Source organism: Puma concolor, chromosome A3 (assembly GCF_028749965.1).
Source record: "Puma concolor isolate L17-30 chromosome A3, mPumCon1.1.hap2, whole genome shotgun sequence".
Classification (NCBI taxonomy): Eukaryota; Metazoa; Chordata; class Mammalia; order Carnivora; family Felidae; genus Puma; species Puma concolor.
In genome coordinates, this window is record NC_141669.1 from 22,163,997 (window position 1) to 22,187,982 (window position 23,986).

The 23,986-nt window shown below is 45.3% G+C and overlaps 2 protein-coding genes across 3 annotated transcripts; both read right to left on the reverse strand.

Annotated features, from left to right (window-relative positions):
- Nucleotides 1-32: 32 nt before the first annotated feature.
- On the reverse strand, nt 33-3,825 carry ZNF513 (zinc finger protein 513). 2 transcript variants are annotated; one of them, XM_086700241.1, is made up of 4 exons: nt 3,561-3,825; nt 2,868-3,029; nt 1,299-1,886; nt 33-1,203 (listed from the first exon to the last, which is right to left on the reverse strand). In XM_086700241.1, exons 2-4 carry the CDS (start codon nt 2,890-2,892, stop codon nt 377-379), a joined length of 1,440 nt encoding a protein of 479 aa, XP_086556367.1. In that variant the 5' UTR covers nt 2,893-3,029; nt 3,561-3,825; the 3' UTR covers nt 33-376. The 2 variants fall into 2 exon arrangements, with proteins under 2 accessions (XP_086556367.1, XP_086556366.1); XM_086700240.1 differs by lacking the exon at nt 3,561-3,825 and adding an exon at nt 3,272-3,512.
- Nucleotides 3,826-4,135: 310 nt separating this feature from the next.
- Nucleotides 4,136-23,760, reverse strand: PPM1G (protein phosphatase, Mg2+/Mn2+ dependent 1G). The gene is made up of 10 exons (XM_025927233.2): nt 23,438-23,760; nt 10,005-10,074; nt 9,407-9,492; nt 8,704-8,836; nt 7,639-8,054; nt 6,560-6,694; nt 5,980-6,214; nt 5,467-5,596; nt 5,067-5,169; nt 4,136-4,745 (listed from the first exon to the last, which is right to left on the reverse strand). The coding sequence occupies exons 1-10, from the start codon at nt 23,555-23,557 to the stop codon at nt 4,539-4,541; spliced, it is 1,635 nt and encodes a 544-aa protein (XP_025783018.1). The 5' UTR covers nt 23,558-23,760; the 3' UTR covers nt 4,136-4,538.
- Nucleotides 23,761-23,986: the final 226 nt, after the last annotated feature.

Below are 23,986 nucleotides of genomic sequence, written 5' to 3' on the forward strand. Positions count from 1 at the left end.
GCTTGCCACTGCCAACTCAGCATAGACATGGCTTTGTTAGTGTTTCCTTTATTATAAAGCACTGAAATAAGTTAAATAAACAGGTGGGAGGCTGGGCAGTCCCCCAGCCAGTTCCTCTACTGCCCCTGGGAGCAGTGGAGGTGAATACAGGGCCCTTATCACTGAGCTCATGAAGTGCATCAGTCAAGGCAAGGCCCCCTGGTCCATATGGGCCCCCCGCCCACAGGGTTTGGGCTGGTCCATATAGCGCCTAGGTTAGTCTGTGGAGCCCCTGGCCAGCGGGGGAGGAAGTAGAAGGTGGCTTCTGGTCCATCTGTATAAAACGTACAGGACAGTCAGGGCTAATCCGTAGGGCCCTGAGGGAGAAGGACCTGGTTCAGGGTGAGTCTGTATGGAGAGCCCGGCTACCAGCGGCACTCAAAGCTGTCGGACCCCGAGGGCTCAACACAGAGGAGGGGCTGTGCGGTGGGGCCCAGCCCTCAGAGGCAGAGAGGCCAGGCCCTCCTGCCCCACCATGGCCATGCACCTTCTGGTGGCGTTTGTAGTTGTCCCAGTGGCCTGTGGTGTAGGCGCAGGTGGCACAGCGGAAGGGCTTCTCGCCTGTGTGCCGCAGCATGTGGCGTTTGAGGTTCATGCTCTGATTGCAGCTGTAGTTGCAAAGGCTACACCGAAAAGGTTTGTCCCCAGAGTGGATGCGACCGTGACGCTTGAGGTTGGCCAGGTTGCCACAGGCATAAGGGCAGAGGGGGCACTTGTAGGGCTTCTCTCCCGTGTGGACGCGCTGGTGCCGTTTCAGATTATCCAGATGAGCAGAGGCATAGGGACAGCGGGCACAGCGAAAGGGCTTCTCGCCACTGTGCGTCTTCATATGCCGGGCCAGGTGGTTGGGATAATGAGTGGCAAAGGGGCAGAGGCTACAGGCAAAGCCTTTGTCACTGGGGCCCTGGGGCCCCCCACTGGCACCCCCTCCAGCCTCTCCTCGCATGCAGCGCCCACACATGGCAGCTCCCAGCCGACCACCCTCCCCCTCCTCCAGCTCTCGTCCACAGTTCCGGCAGGTCCAAGGGAACAGCAGCTCTGGCAGTGGTTCTGATCCAGTCCCACAAAGACCCTCTCCTTCACCCCGCAGCTGCCCACAGTCTGGCAGGAAACTGGCACCACCTGGTGGCACATGGAGGCTCAAATCTGGAAGCAGCAGAGCATCTGTGGGGACAATGAGGCCTGGTGTATGAATCCCACCAAGTATCCCTAAAGCCACCCACCCATGTCCCAGGTTCTTTTGGTCTCTGGCTTTTTACCTTCAGGTCGCCGGGGCACTGCCCCCTCCTGCTCTGTGGGACTGGGAGGCCGGGTTGGACGTGGAGCACAGCAGCGGAAGCCACAGGTCGGGCAGGGAGGAGTGGGGGGCCCCGCGTGGGTGCGCTGATGCCGCCTCAGGTTGCCCAGGCTGCTGCAGGCAAAGGGGCAGTGGGGACAGCGGTAGGGCTTCTCGCCAGTGTGGGTGCGGGTATGTCGCGTCAGGTTGACGAGCTGGGCTGAGGCGTAGGGGCAGCGGCCACAGCGGAACGGCTTCTCCCCGCTGTGTGTCTGCATGTGCCGCTTCAGGTGGCTCGAGTAGTGGGACACGAAGGCGCAGAGGCGGCATGAGTATAATAGCCGTGGGGGCAGCGGGGGCCCCCCACCCGGCCCTCCTGCCCCACAACACGGCCCCTCACCTGTCGGCCCCCCACACAGCTGGCAGGCTGGGCCTGGCCTCTCACCCCTGGCCTCCCCTGGACCCCTGGCTGGCTCCTCAACTTCACTCTCAGCACTTAGTGGCCGGCCGCCCCCAGACTCGTCATCGCTCAGCCCATAGGGAAGCCCAGGCCTGGCCCCCAGAGAGTCTCCTGGTAAGACAAACGTGAGAAGAAACATCAACATGGAGTACAATCAGGCTCCAAACTTGCTTTCTCACTGGTGTCTCCCCACTTGTTTGGCCCCACTCTTCACTTCAGTGATCCTGAAAATTCAATGTGCATGATCTGCTTCTGAGCCTGGACTAACCTAGTGATGACAGCTGTACCTAATTCCACTGCATGGAAAAGGATCAAAGGCTTACAGTGGACCACAGACTGAAATGAAGAATGTAATTAGGTGATTCTTGGGATAAAAAAAAAAGTAAAAGTACACAAGGCAGAGGCCTGACATCTTATTCTAAGCTCTGTTTTAGTAAGGTCCGTTTTAGTACAGAGCTGATTATAAAATAAAAACTCAAGAGTGAAGCAAAATCTGGAGAGAAGTGAAAACAAAGTAATGTCCCTAAAGGATGAATTATTTTTTACATGGATTCCCCTCAATGACGTTCAGAAACATCCTTAGTATAGGTAGCATTAAGTGGGTAAGTGGTGCAGCAAATTAGGGTGGAGTGATGTTAACATCACAGGGGAAAGGAATGTGCAAGAATACTTGAGGATAGAGACCAAAACCTCAATACAAAAGGTTTATGCTGCAGGTGAAAGGAGTTAGATTAGACATAACTTAATTTGAAATAAGTTGTTTTGCTGAACCTTTTCAAGTGAACTTCACATAAGGAATGTGCTAGGCAGAAGGACAAGGTTATTAAAAGGGCATTAACTTTAACCAGTTGCTCTGTCATCCACTGTGCTATTCATGCCGCCTTTGGACCAGGCCGCAAAACTTCACCTCAACAAAGTGATGGAGCTCATCGAACAACTGGGCAAATGAAATCCAGCTCAAATCTAAACTAAATCATCCCTGGGTTGTGGCACTGTTTCGAGTTTAGCTCACTGGCACTAAATCCTAACCTGGATCCTGAAGGGCCGAGGTTCCAGCGGTCACTAATCTTTAATCAAGTCCCTCAAACCCACCTTCAGAGTCTCTCTCGAAGCCCATGAGCTGGTCGCTGTTGCCGTCACCTTCCTCCTCTTCCTCTTCCTCTTCCTCCTCAAACTCCAGATCTTGGCCTAGTAGTAAGTCACTCTCCAATACCAGGGCCCCGGGTCCTTCGTCGAGGGAGTCTTCGGTATCCACTGAAGAGGGGAGGGGGCTTGTAGATTCTCCCTCAGGAACCGTGCCCATCATCCGCACCCCGGGAGCTAGCCCTGGCAGCCCGTACTTCCCGTACTCTCAGACCCTCTCGGGTTCTCTTAGTAGAAGCTAGGAGTCCAGATCGCCCACCCCATCCCTCAGGAGTCCCCCTCTACCCCGACCTGAACCCACTCCACTGACCCCACCCCCGTTCCTCCCCCCCTTGCGGCCCCTGACCCCTGACCTTTGACCCCCTCGCATTTCACGGGCTGCGGGTGGCTCTGCTTCCTTCGGGGCATCGTGACCGGCTCCAGCCCGACGCGCCTCCGGCCTGCGGCCGCCCGGCCCCGCCCCTCCCAGTCCGGCCCGCCCGCCCTTCCTTTCAGGGCCCGCGGGCCGCCCCCATGCAGCGGCGCGGGCCCCGGGCAGCCCCCGGCCCTGGCCCCGGCGCCCAGCTCAGGCCGCTCCCGCCGCCGCCGCCGCGTCCATTCATGGAGCCCCCTACCCCCCCCCCTACGGAGACCAGCTGGTACCTCCGTCCTCGCTTCCGCTTCCGCTGCCGCAGAGTCACACGGGACGCGTAGTCCGTGGAAAGCAGAAGCGGCGAAAACGTCCATAGCATGACCAGGAAGTGATTGTGACGAAAGAAAGCGGCCGAGCCAATCACAGATCAGATAGAAAGCAGGCCGGTGAGGAGGGCAGGAGAAGCCTCGGCCTTGCTTTCAGTCTTACTTGCCGCCTGGCTTATCCTAACCACCCCCTGCAGTAGCTAGTAAACTATTCCTGACACCAGGAGGGGGTGAGGATGAGCCATGACGCTACGCCAGCCTGCCAGCAGCTCAGGGAGTTGCAATACCTGGGCCCCCTCTGCCCCATATTCTTGGGACGGACAAACGGACGGACACACACACACACACACACACACACACACACACACACACACGGACGTGGGGCACATGCACCGTGGAGGGCGCGCGCACACACACGCACGCACACGAATACGCAGAGGGGCTTGGTAGAGCCATCAATGAGGTCGAGTCTGGGGCTAGGGAACTCTGGGTGGGCCGGACAGAACAGCAGTATTGAAAAAAGGACACCACGGGCACAATTAGGTTTTGGCCTTTAGTCTGAAAAAGTGTTGATTGAAAGTGTACAACAGAGAGCGGGTGCAAGCGGCTGGGGGCCATGGAGCCGCCAATAAAAAAGAATGTCCTTAAATAAAGTTCACAGAGTAAAAACCAGAACCGCCAGTCTTCCCTCCAACACAACAGAGCACAGGCACAGAACCGGTGATGAGCCCCAAGGAGCAAGGAGAAGGCCAGGGAAGACAGCAGAGGCTCCCAGGCTGCTGTGTGGAGGGAGAGCCCTCTTTGGAATGGACTGAGTAAAGCCACCCAGCTCCCCCTGCACACCTCATAACCACTGCTAAGGCTAAAGGAAAAAGACAAAACTCAGTCTCAGGTCCAGAGGGCTCAGAAAACAGTCTAGGTGGGCAGGGGTCTGGACAACCGTTAGTCCCGCTTGGCTTTCTTCTTATTGTCACTGTTGCCATTTTCTTCAGCCCCCTCAGAAGAGAGCACCTCCTCCAGTTTCCGCTTGCCACTCTCTGGCTGAAGTTCTGCTGTGTTTCGGGGCTTGAAGCAAATGATGATGCAGGTCATGTTGTCACACCCTGTACCGTCCCCAGAAGTATCTGGTGCCAGGCACTGATCCAGCAGCTACAAAAGGGACAGGGCAGCTCAGCTTCAGGGTTTGAATACCCTCCTAGGAACCTAAGCCCCCACAAGAGGGCTGACTGTGCTGAGACAGGGTGGCAGAAGGAGGGGAACAGGCAACAGATGTCCCAAAACAGGCCACTTGCTAGCGTAAGAGGCATGAGGATATGTTAGGAAAATGAAGGAAGGTGGAACTTTCTAGTCAGGGTTTGGCATCAGTCGGTAATTAAGGATACTTCCCAGCTCTGGTCTTAGCTCTGGTCCAAAGACAAAACCTTGGCTATGCAGACCAGACACCCTCTTCTCCTCCACCCTGGCACTCACCTCTTCCACAATGGATGACAATAACCGAAGCTCCCCATTTTCATCACGCTGACTGATCTTTGATTGAATAAAGTCTATAACTTCCTGGCTGCTCATCACATTCCTGGGGTCAAAAACAATACTCTTCTTTAGTCCCAACAAAGCAGAATAGAGGAGTGTAGAGAGAGGTGATAGCCCCCCAGGGCCAATGCAAATACCTACAAAGATATCCTTAGCTCTGCCTTAGGCTTGGGGGTTTTGACACCAAGGTGTCTGCCTAGACTCTAATTCTAGAGCAGCTTGAGAAAAGGTGCTGAATGCAGCCATTAGAGGGATGATAAAACCAAACCAGCTCAGAGACCTGTAAGAGAAGTAATGCTGCATAAAAGAGGGAATTTTAGGGCATTCCGCTGGTGCTCACCATATGCCATCACAGGCAATGACCATGAATTCGTGGTCGTCAGTGAGAGTCAGCACCTTGATGTCAGGAAGGGCTGAAATCATCTGTTCCTCAGGTGGCAAGTTCTTATTTCTCTTGTAGAAGTGGTCTCCTGAAGTAAAGGAACGGCTGGTTGATGAGTAGTTTAGGCACTCCCCACAGACCTGTGCTTAGGGCTGGTCAAGCCTTGCCATTCATTTCCCTTCTTGGCAAAGTTCCATAATCTAAGTGAACGAAAAACTGTGTTCCAGTTTTTCTAGTTGCAGCCCTATTTTCAGGTTGCTAAACCTTAGGTAGGCCACTCACCTTTTTCATCATCCAAAAATGACAGCTATCTTACCTATCTCACGGAGATGTTTTAAGGACAGAGGTAATAATAGATACCAAAGTACTTGGCAAGGTACATGGGCCTATTAAGATTAAAGTTTGCTACTAGGTAGTCTGAAAGAGAGAGTAAGACCCCAGAAGTCTTTCCCATGCTTTCCTGGCCCTTACCAATGGCTCTGGAGAGGTTGAGGCCCCCGTTGACTCGCCCATCCATGGTGACCTTGCCACCAGCATTCTTGATGCGTGCTAGCTCCACTTCATCCTCTGGTTTGTGGTCATAGGACATGTCTAAAGCTTTGCCAGCCTCAGACACCACACAACGAGAGTCTCCCGCATTGGCTACAATCAACTGCTTCCCTCGTATCAGGGCCACCACCGCTGTTGTGCCGCTGTCAGAGCCAGGCTTAAGAGGAAGAAAGGAAGCATCATGGGAGATTCTGGACACAAGCTCCTCATTGGTGCTCCCCAACCATTCACTTATGCTTTCTTCTCTCACTGGGACCACCAAGAGAGCTTTAACAAACAGGAGAGGCATGAACTTATAATCTTTCCAAAGACCAGAGCATGCTCTTTCTTTTCTGAGCTAATTTTACCCTGAAGACCTAGTTCCACTTGTAGCATAAATCGCTGCATCACCAGGACTTCAGTACTAAGGCAGCAAGGAGATCCCCTGTCACCAAATAACAATCAGGGGAATTACATTTGCCTCTTGGCTTTTCCAGACTCATTGCTCCCCTTCCCTACACACCTCCTCTTTGCCTTCCATGCCAGGCACCATCATCTCCTCTTCTTCCTCGTCTTCTTCAGCCTCCTCAGTGTCATCCTCATCTTCCTCATTCTCTGCTTCTTCACTGCTGTAGCCATCCTCTTCCTCACTGCATTCCTGCCAGAGGGATGATCCCAGGCTGCTGAGACTGGGATGACCCCCTGCCCCCCTCCCCCCAACTTGTACTCAGAACCAAGAGCCCGGCCTGAACACGGATTCTGAGAACAATGAAAGATGCAACTATATGATCATGATAGAAAAATCCAGGGGAGGGGAGAGGGCCAGATGGGTATAACTGATATCCTAAACTGGGTTCGGAAGTCACGAATAGTAAGTCCTGCAAAAGGCCAGGGCTCTCAGCCAAAAGCGCCTTTCAGGCAACATGGCCAGAAAATAAGTGGCTCAGAGAAGGAAATATCCAAATATCTAAAGTAACAATCCCTACCTTCCTGTTCTCTCTTGGAGACAGACTCTGGGGCGCCTGGGGTGGCTCAGTCGGTTAAGCATCCGACTTCAGCTCAGGTCATGATCTCACGGTTCGTGAGTTTGAGCCCTGCACTGAGCTCTATGCTGACAGCTCAGAGCCTGGAGCCTGCTTCAGATTCTGTGTCTCCCTCTCTCTCCACCCTTCCTCTGCTCGCTCGCTCTCTCTCTCTCTCTCTCTCTCTCTCTCTCAAAAATAAACATTAAAAAAAAATAATAATATAATAAAAGACAGACTCTGAAAAGCTAGAACTAGATCTGTATGTTATAGTATCGACAAAGGAAGAGGTTAGAGGGCTAATGGTTCCTATGTTGGTGGAGATAATGAATTCAAGAAAAACCTGGAATATAGGCCTTGGGGGTTGCTGTAAAAATAGGAGAAGATGGTAGGCACCAAGCTTAGTAGAGCATGCAACTCTTGATCTTGGGGTTGTGAGTTTAAGCCCCACGGTGGGTGTAGCAATTACTTAAAAAAAAAGAGAGAGAGAGAGAGAAGGAAAGGAGTTGAAAGCTATGTATGGTAACCAAACAGGCCTTTTCTGCAAATTCAGTATCTGTCTGCTCCCACTGGCCCTTACCTCACTGTCTTCCTCTTCCTCCTCTGCCTCATCTGACTCATCCTCACTGTCCTCAAAGAACTTGGACTTAGCAATTCGAGGCAGCTTGTCAGAGGCTGAAGAGCAGGAAGGCCCAGCCTCACCAGTGGGAGTGCCAGGTTCGCCACCTTGGCCTGCCTCAGTCCCACGTTCTGAGTTGGAGGAAAGGCCTGTGTGGGCCTTGGCTGTGGGGCCATTTTCCTCTGAAGAAGTTTCCCTAGATGGGTCCTCAGGTCCGGCTTCCCCATTGAGGCCCTGGGACCCTGGTTCCTCGCCTGTCCCAGCTCCAGATTTGCTGTGGGGAGCACCCTTGTGACAGTTCTGCCCGTAGCGTGTGAGCAGCTCTTCAATAGTCATGGTAGCCTCTTCATGCAGCAGCGCAGCTTCCTCATTGTCCACTGCAGGGAAGAGGCTGAATCAGTACCCCCACACCAGACTCTTCATAGGACCAGTCCTTTTTCCTGCCTCCCAGCCTTTGGAGGCCTGAGTTCCAACTTCCCCACTCCCTGGGGTCTCAGAAGACCCCTTTGGTTTCTTCTCAGATAACGTCTGCCTGCATAGACTTCCTTTAGTCTTTGAGTTTCACCCTCTTCTTAGTCAAAGGAACACTAGTTACTATAGTTCTCTTATCACCTCTTATTTTTGAGTGATAAGTAGAAAGCTCATTATGGCTGAGGACCCAGGAAGCCCACAATGCTAGTCTTAGGCCTACAGCCCAGGCTTAAGGACTGGCTGCTGAGGCTAATGACAACTCCTGTCTAGAAAAAAAAGGTCATATAAACATTAACAGGAACCAGAGAGACCCTACCACAATGACAAAATATATATAAAATGCTTACAACTATGGACACTAGGCACACAGGTTAATTTTTTCTCCCTTCATAACCTCATGTAGTGTAGCAGAACATAAGGTTCTCTAATGTGGGGACTCCCCAAGTCCCTATGAAGTCATCCTCTCTTAGAATTGACACTGAAGTAATATATATTAAAGAAGAGTTCTTTAAAATGCAGATTTCCTCTCAAACAAGGGATGCCAGCAACACTCACCATCATCTTCATCAGCTACTTTTTCTTTTTCATCCTCATCCTCAGTGGGTCGCCCTGCAATCTGTGCCAACTCCTTTATGACTTCCTCAGTGGTCAGTTTGGCATCAATAGCCAAGAAGGCATCTTCTAATGCCTGGATGTAAGCAAAAGAGTATAAGGCAAGTGTCAGAAAAAGTACAGGAGGTACAAAATAAATTGCCTATATACAATCTGGGTACAAAAATGGCATGCAAGTTACAGGGTGATCTGCCACATGAGGAGACACTCACATATAAATAAAAACCAGTTCAGAGACCTGGGAATAATGAGGCAACTCTAAGAAGGCTCAAGTGAGGATAAGCTTGTTTGGGGCATAGAATTCTTTAAGAAATGCAGTAAGCAGGGGCGCCTGGGTGGCTCAGTCGGTTGGCGGCTGACTTCGGCTCAGGTCATGATCTCGCGGTCCGTGAGTTCGAGCCCCGCGTCGGACTCTGTGCTGACAGCTCAGAGCCTGGAGCCTGTTTCAGATTCTGTGTCTCCCTCTCTCTGACCCTCCCCCGTTCATGCTCTGTCTCTCTCTGTCTCAAAAATAAATAAACGTTAAAAAAAAAAAAAGAAATGCAGTAAGCAGCAGCTTACCGGCAACAAGAAAGGAAAAACCACAGGACTGGAAAATAAGGGAGAGCCTACAGAAGTAGAGAAGGAGCATTACAATAAGACAGACCTTTTGTAGCTTGCCTTCTTTGTAGGCCTTCTGATCTTTGATGATATCAGGAAGATATTTGGCACAGTACAAGGCAACTTCCTCCCCTAGGAAACAGGTAAGGTCACCCAGAGCACTGCTTCCCACATATAAAGTTATATAATATTTACATGCCATACTGGACTGAATCCCAAGGGTTGAAGAAATGAATATCGTATACAACTGAAAGACAACTACACTTTTAACTTATACAATTTGAAAGACAACTGTTTAGGAAGTTCTGATCCAGAAAATGGATTTCACCATCAACTCTCTCAGGGCTATGTTAATATACCTTTTGTCTTTTCTTACCTGCATACTTAATTCTCAGTGGAAAAAAGATAAATTGTAATATAGGAAGAGGCTTTTCAGATTAAAACAAGGTCTGGTGAGATTATAAACCAATACAATATCCAGTTAGGAAGGTAGAATGACAGAATAGAGAAAAACAGCACTAGGAATGGAAACGATATCTTACAACCAGAACCTTGGAAAGGAAAAGAACAAAGGACCTGTTCTTGCCCTCTAAAGTCTAGAACTAGGGTTCAAGAATGTCACCAATATGATCTGCTACCATTACCTCCATGTCCATCATAGACAGAAAACATTGCTGTCTCACTGTCCAGCTCAGGAATACAGTTGTGAGCATCCTAGGAAAAAGAGAGTATAATTAGCATTTCTCAAGATCAAAGGATGTTCTTCCTTGTGCCACCTCACTCAGGTCATGAGGATTTCCTTCACACCTTAATCTCACTAACCCTTCCCTGGCTGAACTACATGGCCTAGAAATAAGAAAGGAAACGGGATGATAAAATAAGAAAAGAAATACAGGGGAGGGAGAAAGGAAGCAAGGCAAGGGAGGGAAGTAGAGGAGGAAAGGAAGGGAGAGAAATGAATCAGTTCACTTTCTCTGCAGTCTAGCAGCCTCAGCCTAGGAGATCTCGGAGTCCAGATGGCAGAATGTTTGACTGTTGGAACTCTAGACCTGACCCGTTTGGTTTGCGGCAACTATGGGAAGAACCAGAATAAAGGCTTTAAAGTCTCTTCCAGACCCATTCTATGAATCCATGAACTTCAAGGAAGAAAATCCTAGGGAAGATAGCAAAAAGAGACCTGAGGGCATTACCAATCTGAAAAGTTTCTGGGAGAATCCTAAAACAGCCTAAGAGAAAGCACTAGGAATTTGTAAAACTATATACACTTATACTGCCACTTTCCCAAAGCACCATCTAAATAAATTATTCCCTCTTCTAAGTTTAACTCACTCATGAAGTTGCCCTCAGGCTAGGCAGAGGATATATTTACAAAAGAATCTTCCCAATAAATAATATTCTTAAAACTATACTGTGCTTAGATTTTGTTAACTAAAATTTACAATGTCCCATATGATCAGCCTTCCCACCTCCTACCCCCAGATGGAAATGACATATCATTCAACACTGATGGCATAGTACACCTGAAGAGAAGTCTGCAATGGCCCTGCTGCAACAACATCATGGTTGGAAGGCTGGAACTGATCAAATTCTTCTAATCACAAAACTCTGCCACCCCAAACAAATATTCTAGTCTGTGCCATAGTTCAAGCCAAGACCACTGAACCTCGGTGAGCATGTGCTGCAGCTTACTCTGCCCCATCTGGGAAAACAACCCCACCTCTCTTTTAGGTACTTTCTACAAACAAAAAGAATGCAATCAGCTATTTACTTTGATTGATTATCCCTGTGTAAGTCAATGGTTCTCCTCCTCTTTCTGGCATTTAAAATTTTTCTAGTTGTGTCAATACTTAGGAAATCAGTGCAGTGGTTCTTCTGTTGTCCCTGAAATAAGACTATGCCTTCGTTATACAAACCTAGAAAATAAAAGCTACTGTTCTTAAGTTTATTTATTTTAAGAGAGAGAGAGAGGGCATGCGTAGGAGAGGGGCAGAGAGAGAATCCCAAGCAGGCTCTGCGCTGTCAGCACAGAGCCCGATGCGGGAGCTCAAACTCCCAAACCGTGAGATCATGACCTGAGCCGAAATCAAGAGTCAGACACTTAACCGACTGAGCCACCCAGGCACCCTAAAAATAAAAGCTATTTTAAGGTAGTAAATGAGAGAATGGAAAAATAGCTATTTTGTATTTCCCTCTCATTGATTCCAGGAAAAAGTGTCCCAGAATCTAACGGGCTGCCATGGAGGGCACACAATGGCCTATCTAAGGTTGTCAATAACTGCCTCTGAGTCTCATCCCCAGGATCCAGAGAGCACTACCAACCACACATCATCTTCACCCTCTCCCAACCACTCCACCACCAGCCACACTGCCCTCCCTTCCGTCTAAGCCAGGGTTAGACCTTACTGAACCTACTTCTTCTCTCCATCTTTTGACCTACATGACTATCTATTGCTCCAACATCCTCCACCAGTGGTTCTCAGACTTCATTTGTTCATTCACTCATTTCTTCACCAAATATCTGACTATCCGCTATGTGCCAGGATCAGTTCTGGGTATTTGGAATATATCAGTGAATAAAATGAAGATCTGCACTTCATAAAAAACCTTACATTCTCATGAGGGAAATACACATAAACACAATAAATAGGTAAATCATATAGCGTTACGATATAACACTTACAGAAAGAGGATGGTTGCTATGGAATAAAGAAAAGGCAGAACGGAGGAGGACCGGGTTGGATTATAGAAAAGTGACGGGAGAACTGAATTGGCAAAGGCATGAGTGTGTAAAGGCTTGCTAAAGCCATAAGAAACTATACCTCAGCAGTCACTACCTAAGTCGTGCTGTGAGTATCTAATGAGTTTTGGCAAAACAGTTGTGTCATATTGACGTTGACTTTAATTCTGATGATTTTGTAGTATGGTTTGTTGGCATGGAAGTTATGCCCAGTTCTGTTTGTACACATTTAGGTAACATTAAATTAAAATTGTTTTAGTGAAATCTGGAGTTCCACAAGTATTGTTTTCCTTAAAAAAAAAAAAAAAAAAAAAAAAATTCATGGAAGATCTCCAAGATATTTTGTTAAATAAAGAAAACAAAGTGCAGAAGGAAAGCAAGTACAGAATGCTATATTTAGTAAACTGCTTTTGTGTAAGAAGAGGGAGCATGGAATAGATATTTGTCTTCTCACACTGTAATACCATACAGATATACAGAAAACTAAGAAAAGCAGGTTAACTGTGGGATGGGAGCAAGACTGAGCCATGGGAATGGTTAGCTTTTTCAAAAGTAAATTAAATATTTTTAGGAGACTCAATATTTCACTGAAATTTGAGAAATTAGTCCAACTAATTCCACTTTTTTTTTTTTTTAATTTTTTTTTCAACATTTATTTATTTTTGGGACAGAGAGAGACAGAGCATGAACGGGGGAGGGGCAGAGAGAGAGAGGGAGACACAGAATCGGAAACAGGCTCCAGGCTCTGAGCCATCAGCCCAGAGCCTGACGCGGGGCTCGAACTCACGGACCGCGAGATCGTGACCTGGCTGAAGTCGGACGCTTAACCAACTGCGCCACCCAGGCGCCCCCCACTTTTTTGATAGGGGAGGGAAGAGCAGTCTTCTTGTCCACTGCTTCCCAGTGGAATAGGACAATCAATCGGTCTTTCTCTGTCCTGCAATGCCACTCTAAGTCAAAGCTGCACCATCTCTTTTGAACCCACAACTCTATTCAAATTACCTTTTTCACTTCCTCATCTACTTCTCACAAAAGCATTGAAGTAGATCTAATCTCAGTGAACATATGAAAAAATACTTAACCTCAACAGCAAAGAAACGAACATTAAAAACAAGGAAATATCCTTTTGTGCAAATTAAAATAATGGAAAAGATTAATAATAACCAGTGGTAATGAGTGAAGTAGGGGCGCCTGGGTGGCTCAGCTGGTTGAGCGTCCGACTTCAGCTCAGGTCACGATCTCACAGTCTGTGAGTTCAAGCCTCGCATCGGGCTCTGTGCTGACAGCTCAGAGCCTGGAGCCTGCTTCGGATTCTGTGTCTCCCTCTCTCTCTGCCCCTCCCCTGCTCACGCTCTGTCTCTCTCTCTCTCTCTCAAAAATAAACATTAAAAAAAAAAAAGAGTTAAATAAAAACACATTCTCATATCCTGATCAGCAAGAATATAAATAGTACAGCCTTCCTGGAGCACAATTTGGTAATATGTATCAAAATTTCAAATGTGCATGCCCTTTGATACAGTAATTGGACTTCTAAAAGTTTATTTTATGGAAGTAATAAGACAAGGGTACAAGAATATGTATAATAATGTTCATTACAGCATTATTTATAGTAAAGAACAACTATAAACATTGAAATATCCATGAAGAGATTAGATTACAAGTAGTACATCCTTCCAAAAGAATACATGCAGTTATTAGAAACAAATATGCGTTGGGGTGCCTGAGTGGCTCAGTCGGTTAAGCATCCGACTTCAGCTCAGGTCATGATCTCACGGTTTGTGAGTTCGAGCCCCATGTCTGGCTCTGGGCTGACAGCTCAAAGCCTGGAGCCCACTTCGGATTCTGTGTCTCCCTGTCTGCCCCTCTGCTGCTTGCACTCTGTCTCTTGCATTGTTTCAAAAATAAATAAACGTTAGAAATAAATATGCGTTAATTTAGAAATAATTCCACAATATACTAAGTGACAAAAAGACAGGAAAAAAAACACACATATGCTAGAAATCTGGAAGACCACATTATGTATCAAACTGCATGGAGAGTAAGAGTTGGGTAATAATTATTCTGCTTTTCTACATTTAAAATTTTTGTACAATATGCCATATTATTCCAGTTTGAATGCTTATGACAGTAAAACGAACCTATGAACTGTCTTCTAAATTGCCACGCTGCTGAATTGCCACATGATCACTGGCCAGTTATCTCTTGGTGTGCCTCCATTTTCTCTTCAATGATAGAGGAATCATCCATAGATGATGCCCAACATAGATTCACCTTATACCTTGAGGTGTCAGTTCCTAGAACTACTCCACATTACCTTCCCTTCTACTGCCTGGTGAGTCTTTGGATCTATATTATCACCTGGAACTACCTTCTCTAAGCACTTTCATTTCCCCTTTTGCATCTCTGTTCATTGCCTCCATACCTTCACCTACCCTTGCTTTTCTTTCTCTCTGACCCTTTCTGAGCCAGAGCCAAGTATTTCAACACTGTCTCTTAACAATCTAGAAAAACTCATCCAACCTCGTATAACCCGACCAACTGCTTTCTTTACACCTGAAATCAGAGCCACTAAGTATTGCTAGTCATAAAATGTCATGAAATCATGTTGGTTGTTTGTGCACCTACTTCCATCATTCAGCATTTTTTTAGTGTTTTGCATTGACACTTAAATATATTGACTGCAGCCAGTCATAAACCTTTCCCACACTGTTCAAGTTCTCAATGCTCTTCTTTCACTCTTAGCAGATGAGCTAACCTCCTGCTTTACTTAGATCAAGGTCACATATCAAGAACTACTTCATCATCTCTATTCTACCTCAAAATTTTTCTACAGCTTTACTTAACCTCTCCTTCACTTCTGCCTCCAAAGCAGTGCTTCTCCCCCCCTTTTTTTTTTAATTCAACAAAGCATCCATTAAACCATTTATTGGAAACTGGTTAAAATGATCTCTCTTCTTATTTTTTATTTATGTATTTATTTTTTTTTTAAATGATCTTTTTAGATTTACATGCTTAAACTCCTGATCTCAAAACCTTTTCCTTCAAGATCTTACTACACAGAGCAGGCAATAACCATAACAGCAACCCAAATAGCTATTTTGCAGGCTTCATTTTTCCCAACTATTGTATATAATTAAATAGTAAAAACCGTGTCAGCTTTCTTGAAAGTTCTCGTGGGTTCTGTGAAGTTCCAGTTACCTGTTTCTATAGGATGCCTTTCTCCACTTCAAACTTAACATATATAAACAGAAACTCAGCAGTCTTCAAACACTCAGAACTTCCCCTACAGGTCTTATTTCTGTTCATGGAATCTTTCCTAGGCAACACTTAATACCAGACCTCCTTGACTTCCTGGCTCTCTTCCACCATCCATCACCAAGTCCTACTAAGTTTTCCTTCATGACTTTGTTCATGAATTACTTTACTCTTAATAGCATTTTATCTTCTCTCCTGCCTCTACTCTCTGCCCCTGTAGTCCAACCTACATACATCCAGATACCAGATTATACTTCCCAATATTTTACTGCTAGAAGCTTCAGTGGATTCTACTGCATATCAGATTAATTCCACATAACTTACAAGCAGTTAAAGGCACTCCTTTAACTCCTCATCATTCCTACACATCTCTATAACCTAATCTCTTACCTTTCATACCATTCCCCAAAAGAAACTACTCCACTCTTGAACTGATCACCCCAACCTAGCAAGGTAGCAAGCATGCCTCAGTCTTCCCTCTTTCTAATATCCTTCTTCTTCTCCTTCCACTTTCCTCCTTTCCTTTTGTCCCATTTTATAAACTCTCCGTAAGGTCCGGTTAGTCTTACCAGCTCTAAGAAATCTTTCTCAGTCACACCAATACTCTGATCATTCCCCTCTCTAAACTCAGAATATACCATCTTGTATTATTATCCAGCATTCCATGGGGGAAAAGAGACTCTTAGGTCCCAAACTAGATTGTAAACCAGCATGAAAGCAAGGGTGGTCTTAAATGTTTTTTATAGCTTAAAAATAAATAAATAAATAAAAAGTCTTTACAGCTTTTGGGCCTAAAAGTAGGTTCTGCAACATCATAGGACTTCCATGTCTGTTTTTGACAGTGAGTCCCCAGTTGCCTCAGGACAAATACCTTATGGATGCCTCCTCCTTCATTTCCTACTCTAAACCCAGAGATGTATCATAAAACAATAACCACTGATAGTCTGGAGGAAATGACTCAGAACACACAGGTCACCTGAGTCAGGACTCTTAGGCCTTGCCTTACTTAAATCATGTATCACACAGAACCTTTTGACCTTCTAGACAACCAATGGATCTGTATGAATAAAAGCCTGGTTATCCTGCCTGATGTCAATCTCCTAAGGTTATAAATACATCCACAAAAGTTCCTGTTTTCATGGATGACCAGCCATTTAGATTTATGATGCATAAATTTATCTAAATCTTTACAAACTAAGATTAAAAGGTTGAAGGTGGTTGGGAACTACATTTTTGGTTTTAAAAAGTCATGTATTACTATCTGACTTTTAAAATTATATGCATATATTACTTCAGTGCTACAGAATGAATGTTTTGTGTCTCCCTACAATTCCTATGTTGAAATGTAATCCCCAATGTGATGCTGTCTGGAGGTGGGGTGTTTGGGAGGTAATTAGGTCATGAGGGAGGAGCCCTCATGAATGAGATTAGTGCCCTTATAAAGAGACCCCAGAGAGCTCCCTTGCCTTGAAAATACATCTAGAAGGCAGCTATCTAGGAACCTGAAAGTGGGTCCTCAGCAGACACCTTAGTCTTGGATTTTGCAGCAGGATCTTGAAGATGTGTTTGTATATCCATGTTCACAGCAGCTTTATCCCTAATAGCTAAAAGGTAGAAACAACCTAAGTGTCCACCAACAGATGAATGGATAAAGAAAATGTGGTATACTCATACAATGGATACTATTCGGCCCTAAAAAGGAAGGACATTTTGACACATGCTATAACATGGATGAACCTTGAGGACATTATGCTAAGTGAAACAAACCAGTCACAAAATAACAAATGTGTCTTTCTATGAGGTACCTAGGATAGTCAAATTCATAGAAACCGGAAGTAGAATGGTTGCCAGGAGCTGGTGGCAAGGGGAATGGGGAGCTGTTTAACTGGTATAGAGTTTCAGTTTTGCAAGATGAAAACACTTCTGGAGACTGGTTGCCCAACAGTGTGAATACACTTAACACTACTGAACTGTACAATTTTTAAATGGTTAAGATAATAAATGTTGTTATTTTATCACAACTTAACATAAAATAATTAAACACACACACACACACACACACACACACACACACACACACACAAACTTCCCACAAAGAAAAGCCCAGTCTCAGATGGCTTCACTGGTAAATTCTACCAGCTATTTTTTTTTTTAATTTTTTTTTCAATGTTTATTTATTTTTGGGACAGAGAGAGACAGAGCATGAATGGGGGAGGGGCAGAGAGAGAGGGAGACACAGAATCAGAAACAGGCTCCAGGCTCTGAGCCATCCACCCAGAGCCTGACGCGGGGCTCGAACTCACGGACCGCGAGATCGTGACCTGGCTGAAGTCGGACGCTTAACCGACTGCGCCACCCAGGCGCCCCAACTACCAGCTATTTTTAAAAGAATGATACCAACTCTTCACAAACTCTTCCAATGTATAGAAAAGGAGGCAACACTTCCCAACTCATTCTATAAGGCCAGTGTTATCCCGATACCAAAGCCACACAGACATTACAAGAAAACTACAGACTTAATATCGTAAAACGTAGCAATACTCCTCAACTGATTCTACAGATTCAGCACGAGCCCAATCAAAATTCCAAGTGCCTTTTGCACAGAAACTGACAAGCTGATCCTAAATTCATACAGAAATACAAGGGACCCAGAAAAGAAGAAACGATAAAAAGAACAAAGTTGGAAAACTCACACTCCTTAACTTTCCTAACTTCAAAACTTAACACAAAGCAATGGTAACCAAGAGAGTGTGGTACTGGCATAATAAGTAGATAGATCAATGAAACAGAATTAAGAGTCCAGAAATAAATTCCCATTATTTGTAGTCAAATGATCTTAACAATGATGCCAAGATAATTTAATGAGGGAAAAGAATGACTTTTAAAAAATAGTTTATGTTTATTTGTTTTTGAAGAGTGGGGGGAGCAGGCAGGGGCAGATAGAGAGGGGAAGACAGAGAATCTGAAGTAGGCTCTGTGCTGAGTCCAACAAAGGCTTGAACTCACAAACCATGGAATCATGACCTGAGCCAAAGTGGGCCGCTTAACCGACTGGACCACCCCGGCACCCAAAAGAATGACCTTTTTAACAAATGATGCTGGGACAAGTATATATCCATATGCAAAAGCATGAAACTGGACCTCTTCTTTACACCATTCACAAAAATTAATCTAAAATGGATGTAAGAGCTAAAATTATAAAACTCTTAATAGAGAAACTGGACTTCATCAAAATTGAAAGTTATCGTGCTTCAAAGGACACTAACAAGAAAGCAAAAAGGCACCCCACAGGAGAAAATCATATCTGATAAGGAAATTGTATCTAAAATATATAAAGAACTCTTACATCTCAATAAAAAGACAACCCAATAAAAATAGACAAAAGGATCTGAATAAACATTTCTCAAAAGATATATAAGTGGCAATTAAGACAAGAAAAGATGCTCAAACATAATAAGCTACCAGGGAAATACAATAACAACCACAATGAGATACCATTTCACACCCACTAAAATGGCTATAATAAAAAAGATGATAACAAGTGTAGGGAGGATGTAGAGAAATTGACACCCTCCTTCCTAGATTGCTGGTAAAAATGTAAAAGGGTGCAACCACTTTGCCAAAGAGTTAGGTAGGCATCTCCTCAAAATGTTAAACATGGAGTTACTGTATGATGCAGCAATTCCACTCCTAGTATATATTCAAGAGAAATAAAAACTTATTTCCACGCAAAAAAATTGTAAATGTAAGTTCATACCATCATTATTCATCATAGCCAAAATATGAAAATACAAATATCCATCAACTGATGAATGGATAAACAAAATGTCCACACAATGGAATATTATTCAGTAAAAAGAATGAAGTACCGATTCATGATACAACATGGATGACTCTTAGAAATATTGTTTAGTAAAAGAAGGCAGACATAAAAGGAGACATATGCCTAATTCCATTTATGTGAAATGTTAAAAATAGATAAATATATAGAATATCATGTAAATTAGTGGTTGCTAGGGATTAAAGGAAGGGAGATACGGAGTGACTGGTAATAGTTAAATTGTTTCTTCTTGGGGTGATAAAACTGTTCTAAGATTGATAGTGGTAATGGTTGTACAACTCTGAATATATTAACCATTGAAATGTACACTTTAAAGGGATATGGCATGTGAATTACATCTCAATAAGATTCTTAAAAAAGAAGTCTGCATATAATTTTTTAAAGTTTATTTATTTTGAGAGAGCGTGCGTGTGCAAGTGGAGGAAGGGCAGAGAGAGGGAAAGAGAATCCCAAGCAGGATTCTCCACACTGTCAGCGTGGAGCCCCAATGTGGGGCTCAAACTCACACACTGTGAGATCATGACCTAAGCCAAAGTCGAATGCTTAACCAACTGTGCCACCCAGACACCCATATATACATTTTCAAGTACTATATATGATTAAAAGTTGATAGCCTGCATCTTTGAACAGGATCTAAAGGGAAACCAAAAACTCCATTGAAATCAGTACTCCGTTTAAAGCATGTCATTACACATCAGTGATGCTTCAAGTTCAGTTCTAAAGGTTTATGCTTCCAGACAGCACAATTTTAAATAACAGCTCACAATGGCAAGAACTACTGACCAGATCTATTAAACTTCCACACTCGAATTCAAAGCACAGTTCCTTACCTTACCTCTCAAAGTACAATTCCAAGATGATAACCCAATAGAGGATCAGGGTGGAGAAGCAGTAGTAACATCTGCTATGTGATTGGGCGATAGAAATAACTTATGTAAAATATTCTTGAAATCTTGAGGAATAAAATCTGTAACTTCCTGTTGCTTAAGAACTTACAAAGGAATCATATAGTAGAAAACAATTTCTCCATATGCGTGGATATGTATTTGATTTCATGTCATACTATCTCTGAATTGTGAAGAATAGTTACGACATGCTAATCAAATGCCCTTTTACAAAAGTTGCTTAACTGCATCCTAGACAAAGGAATTCTGATCTGGTTCAGTAAATAAAAAGTGCTTTAAGATACAGAGATGAGGCACTAATCTAAGAATCAAACAATACATGTTCTTCAGCCTCAGATACCCTCTCTTAAGTGGAACCCCACAGCATTCTTGTGGTATCCCATTTTATATTTTGTCCCATTAATACAATTATTGAAACAGTCATGTAGGTATCTTAAGAATTTTCTGCTTAACACGCTCTACATTCAATTCTAGGTGACCCCTGTATGACCACTAATAAGCCAGTTTCTATATGGCAATAAACAGCTAGTCTACTCAAAAGTGTATCCTAGGTATTGATAGTGCCTTTTAAAGAAGGCAAATATATTTCACAGAATTAAAAAGAAAAAAATTTAACTCCCCATAGAAAGCAGTTTTGTCACTTCCAGAGAACCTCACAACCCAAAAGTATCCATGTCCCTTAAAACTACATCAACTCAAACTATTTTCAGATTTGATTTCTCATTAGCCACCAAAAACTCAGAGCCTTTCCAAATATATTTCTCAGGCACCCTTCCACAACCTACCTGTTAACCCCCAAAATACATACCTCAACCAGCTTGAGGATCCCTCCAAACCATGAAGAAGGAAGAAGGGAAGGGAACATCAACTGTGGTATTTTGTTTACCCCTCCTCAAAACACCCTGGTTCCACAGCAAGAGGGGCTGGAGAGAGGCAGAAAGTATAAAATGCCAGCTATTGATAGTTGCCATCCTTGCCTCAAGAGAAGGGGTAAAATAGTACTAAGACTGAATCTATTCGTCAATCAGGATTTGAGCAACCTCTTGTAATGTGTATTGGCATGAAAAACTTACCTCAAAGGAATCATTAGGACCAAGCAATTAAGGTCAACATACTTAATAAACTGGTGGAATTGAGTCCTAAAGCTTAAGAGGAACAGGTGTGTACACTTTCTGAAAAGATAAGATTCACTAAGAGGCTACAGGTCATAGTTATTTTCTTGCCATAGCAAAGAAACTATGTTATAGTTTGGACAGAAAGGAATCAAAGTCAGAAGGAAAACTACTGATGTAGCACAAAACTACTTGATATAGCCCCATGCAGGGCTTCAAGAGGGTCTAGTTAAGTATATTTAACCATTCAAACGAAGGTAAATTCAGAAATAGCTTAATAGGAAGATTTTAAAACCCGAACTGGTTACCTCTCAGGAAGACTAGGATCTAAGGAATAGTCTAACAAGATCTCTACAAACCAAACAGCTGGTGATGAAAAAAGTCCTTTTCTAATTACCAGAAGAGAAACCAAAAATAAAGGGAAATACCCTGCAGAGAAACAAACAGCACAGAACCACTGAGCAAACAACTTTGAAAACTAAATATCCAAACAACTCAGTTTGTAAAGAAAACTAGAAAGAAGGGTACCCCCAAAACAGAAAAACTGCAGCAGAGAGTGGAAAACAAGGACTGAGAAACCTGCCAGAAAAGCCTTTTCACAGTAACATGAGAAGAAAGTCACCTCAAATCTTACAATAGTAACAGAAAATGCCATAGAAATGGGACCTCCAGACTAGCAACTAACCCAAACCCCAACCTTACATTAAGGTTTTCCTTTTGAAGCTATATCCAAATATTTCTAACACTCAGACAATTACATTCACCAAGGACCCAGTAAGCTCAATGCTGAGCACCACACTGGAATATGAACGCTATGCTTCCGGTTGACACAGACGATAACAGTGTCCAATAAGTGTCTTGAACAGTTTCATCCCACAGATTCTTTCCACCAAGAAATAAATGTCCTAACTTTTCTGGGCCTCAGTTTCTGAGCTGTAAAATGCGGGAGCCAAATTAGATGAGCTGAACCATAGGATCCCCTTCCTTCTTGAAATGTTATAGCTACTGACAGAATTGTTTAAAGTCTGCTGTGGGTATGAAAGTGGAGTCTGAGAACAAACCATTTAAGTTTATACTGTCATTCCAGAGCTAACCACAGGGAGGAGCGAGGGATTTGAAGACATTCCCGAGGGAGACACTATTAGGCTGTTAAACTGAAGCCCACCTAGTAAGTGGATAAACCCTTAATCCCAGAAATAATTAGAGCATTTCCCTGGCCCTTCTGCCTAGCTCTCACAACACTCTTCACAGAGACATGTCTTACACATGTCTTTCTACCTTTCCTTTCTACCATGGTTTTTCCTGTTCTCCTTGTAGTGTCACATCCATTTTGCCCAATATTACTCCTTTTTATCCAGAAAATTTCCACCTTTCCCTTTTATCCAGAAGAAATTTTCTAGAAAAGAAAAGTCAGTTCTTTACAGGTTAAAGTTCTTTATAGATTATGATGAAATGATTACAAATCAAGGAAACTATAAACTACAGTCAGCACAGGCAAATGACAATTACAGAGTAAGTTTCAGAAAAATCCCGAGGAAAAAAATATCAAGCATAATAAAAAAGTAATGATACCGAATGACAAAACTCAAGTTTTCCAAAGGTCGTAAAAGGCCCTGAAGAGAATACAAACGAGTGACAATTCTTAGGGGTCAGGATGAGCTTCTGAAATTAACATTCGGTGCCCAGAGCCAAGTAACTAGGTGTTGAGAATTTCAAACAGACTACTTGCCTAGGCTTCCTTTCGCTGTCAAACTCCTCGTCTAAAAAGGCCTCTCACATCACATATTTAAGGCGGGGGGGGGGGGGGGGGAGTAGTCATTCCCGTCTATTCTCTTCGTCCTCGCAAAAGTAAATGAATAAATCGTCCCTCTTTTCATCTTAACTCCCACACTACACCTTACACCGTTTATGAGCCCGGAGGGCTGGGCTGGCAGAATAGGATGGCGCGAAGGCACGAGGAGAGGGCGGTCAGTGGGCGGAAGGTGCTTCTCCCCACATGGCCGAGCTCTCGCCGCCAAACTGGCCACCGGCACACGGTCCCCAAGCACCGGCAGTTCCCTCTCGGCCCCGGGCCCACTCTCGCTGCCGCCCGTCAAACTGCCGCCGCAGCCAAAGCTGCACGCTCCCGATAAGGACCCTTCCCTGGGGATGACCCCATCCCCCCGCTCCCTTTCTCCGTCAGGTTCCCGCCCTGCAGCGGCCCGCCTCTGGGCCTCTCCCGCCTCACCTCCATGGAGACGCGCCAGCCTTGCATGGCGGAGAAACCGTAGGGCAGCGGCAGGCGCGAGGCGCCGACCCCGTCCCCAGAGCACTTCACCGTGTTGGGTTGGGAGAGGTAGGCACCCATGGCGGCTGCTGGCCAGCGGCCTCAGGAGCAGGCGAGCGGGACGCGACCCGTGCCGGCGCCGGAGCCCCGGGGGCACGCGTGGCAGGAGCGGGCCCGGCAGTACGGCCGACACAAGGTGCCGGTGAAAGGCGCGAGGCCGGCCAGGAGGCGGTAACGGGACGGGAGCAGAGACGGAGCGGAAGCGGAAACGGCGCCGCTCCAGACCCCGCCCGGCCGGCGCGGCGCGGCACGGCGCGGCGCTGCGGGAAGTCATTTCCTTAGCAACTCGCCCCGCCCGCGGGGACAACGGCCCGCCCAACGGCCGCTCCCGCGAGACTGGCGCGGTCACGCCTACCAACGGTGGCTCAGCCTGCCACCCGCGGTTTCGCCAGAGTTTGGCCCCCCGGAGCTGTCCCCTGCTGTCTCCCGCTATCCCCGCCCCACCTTCGC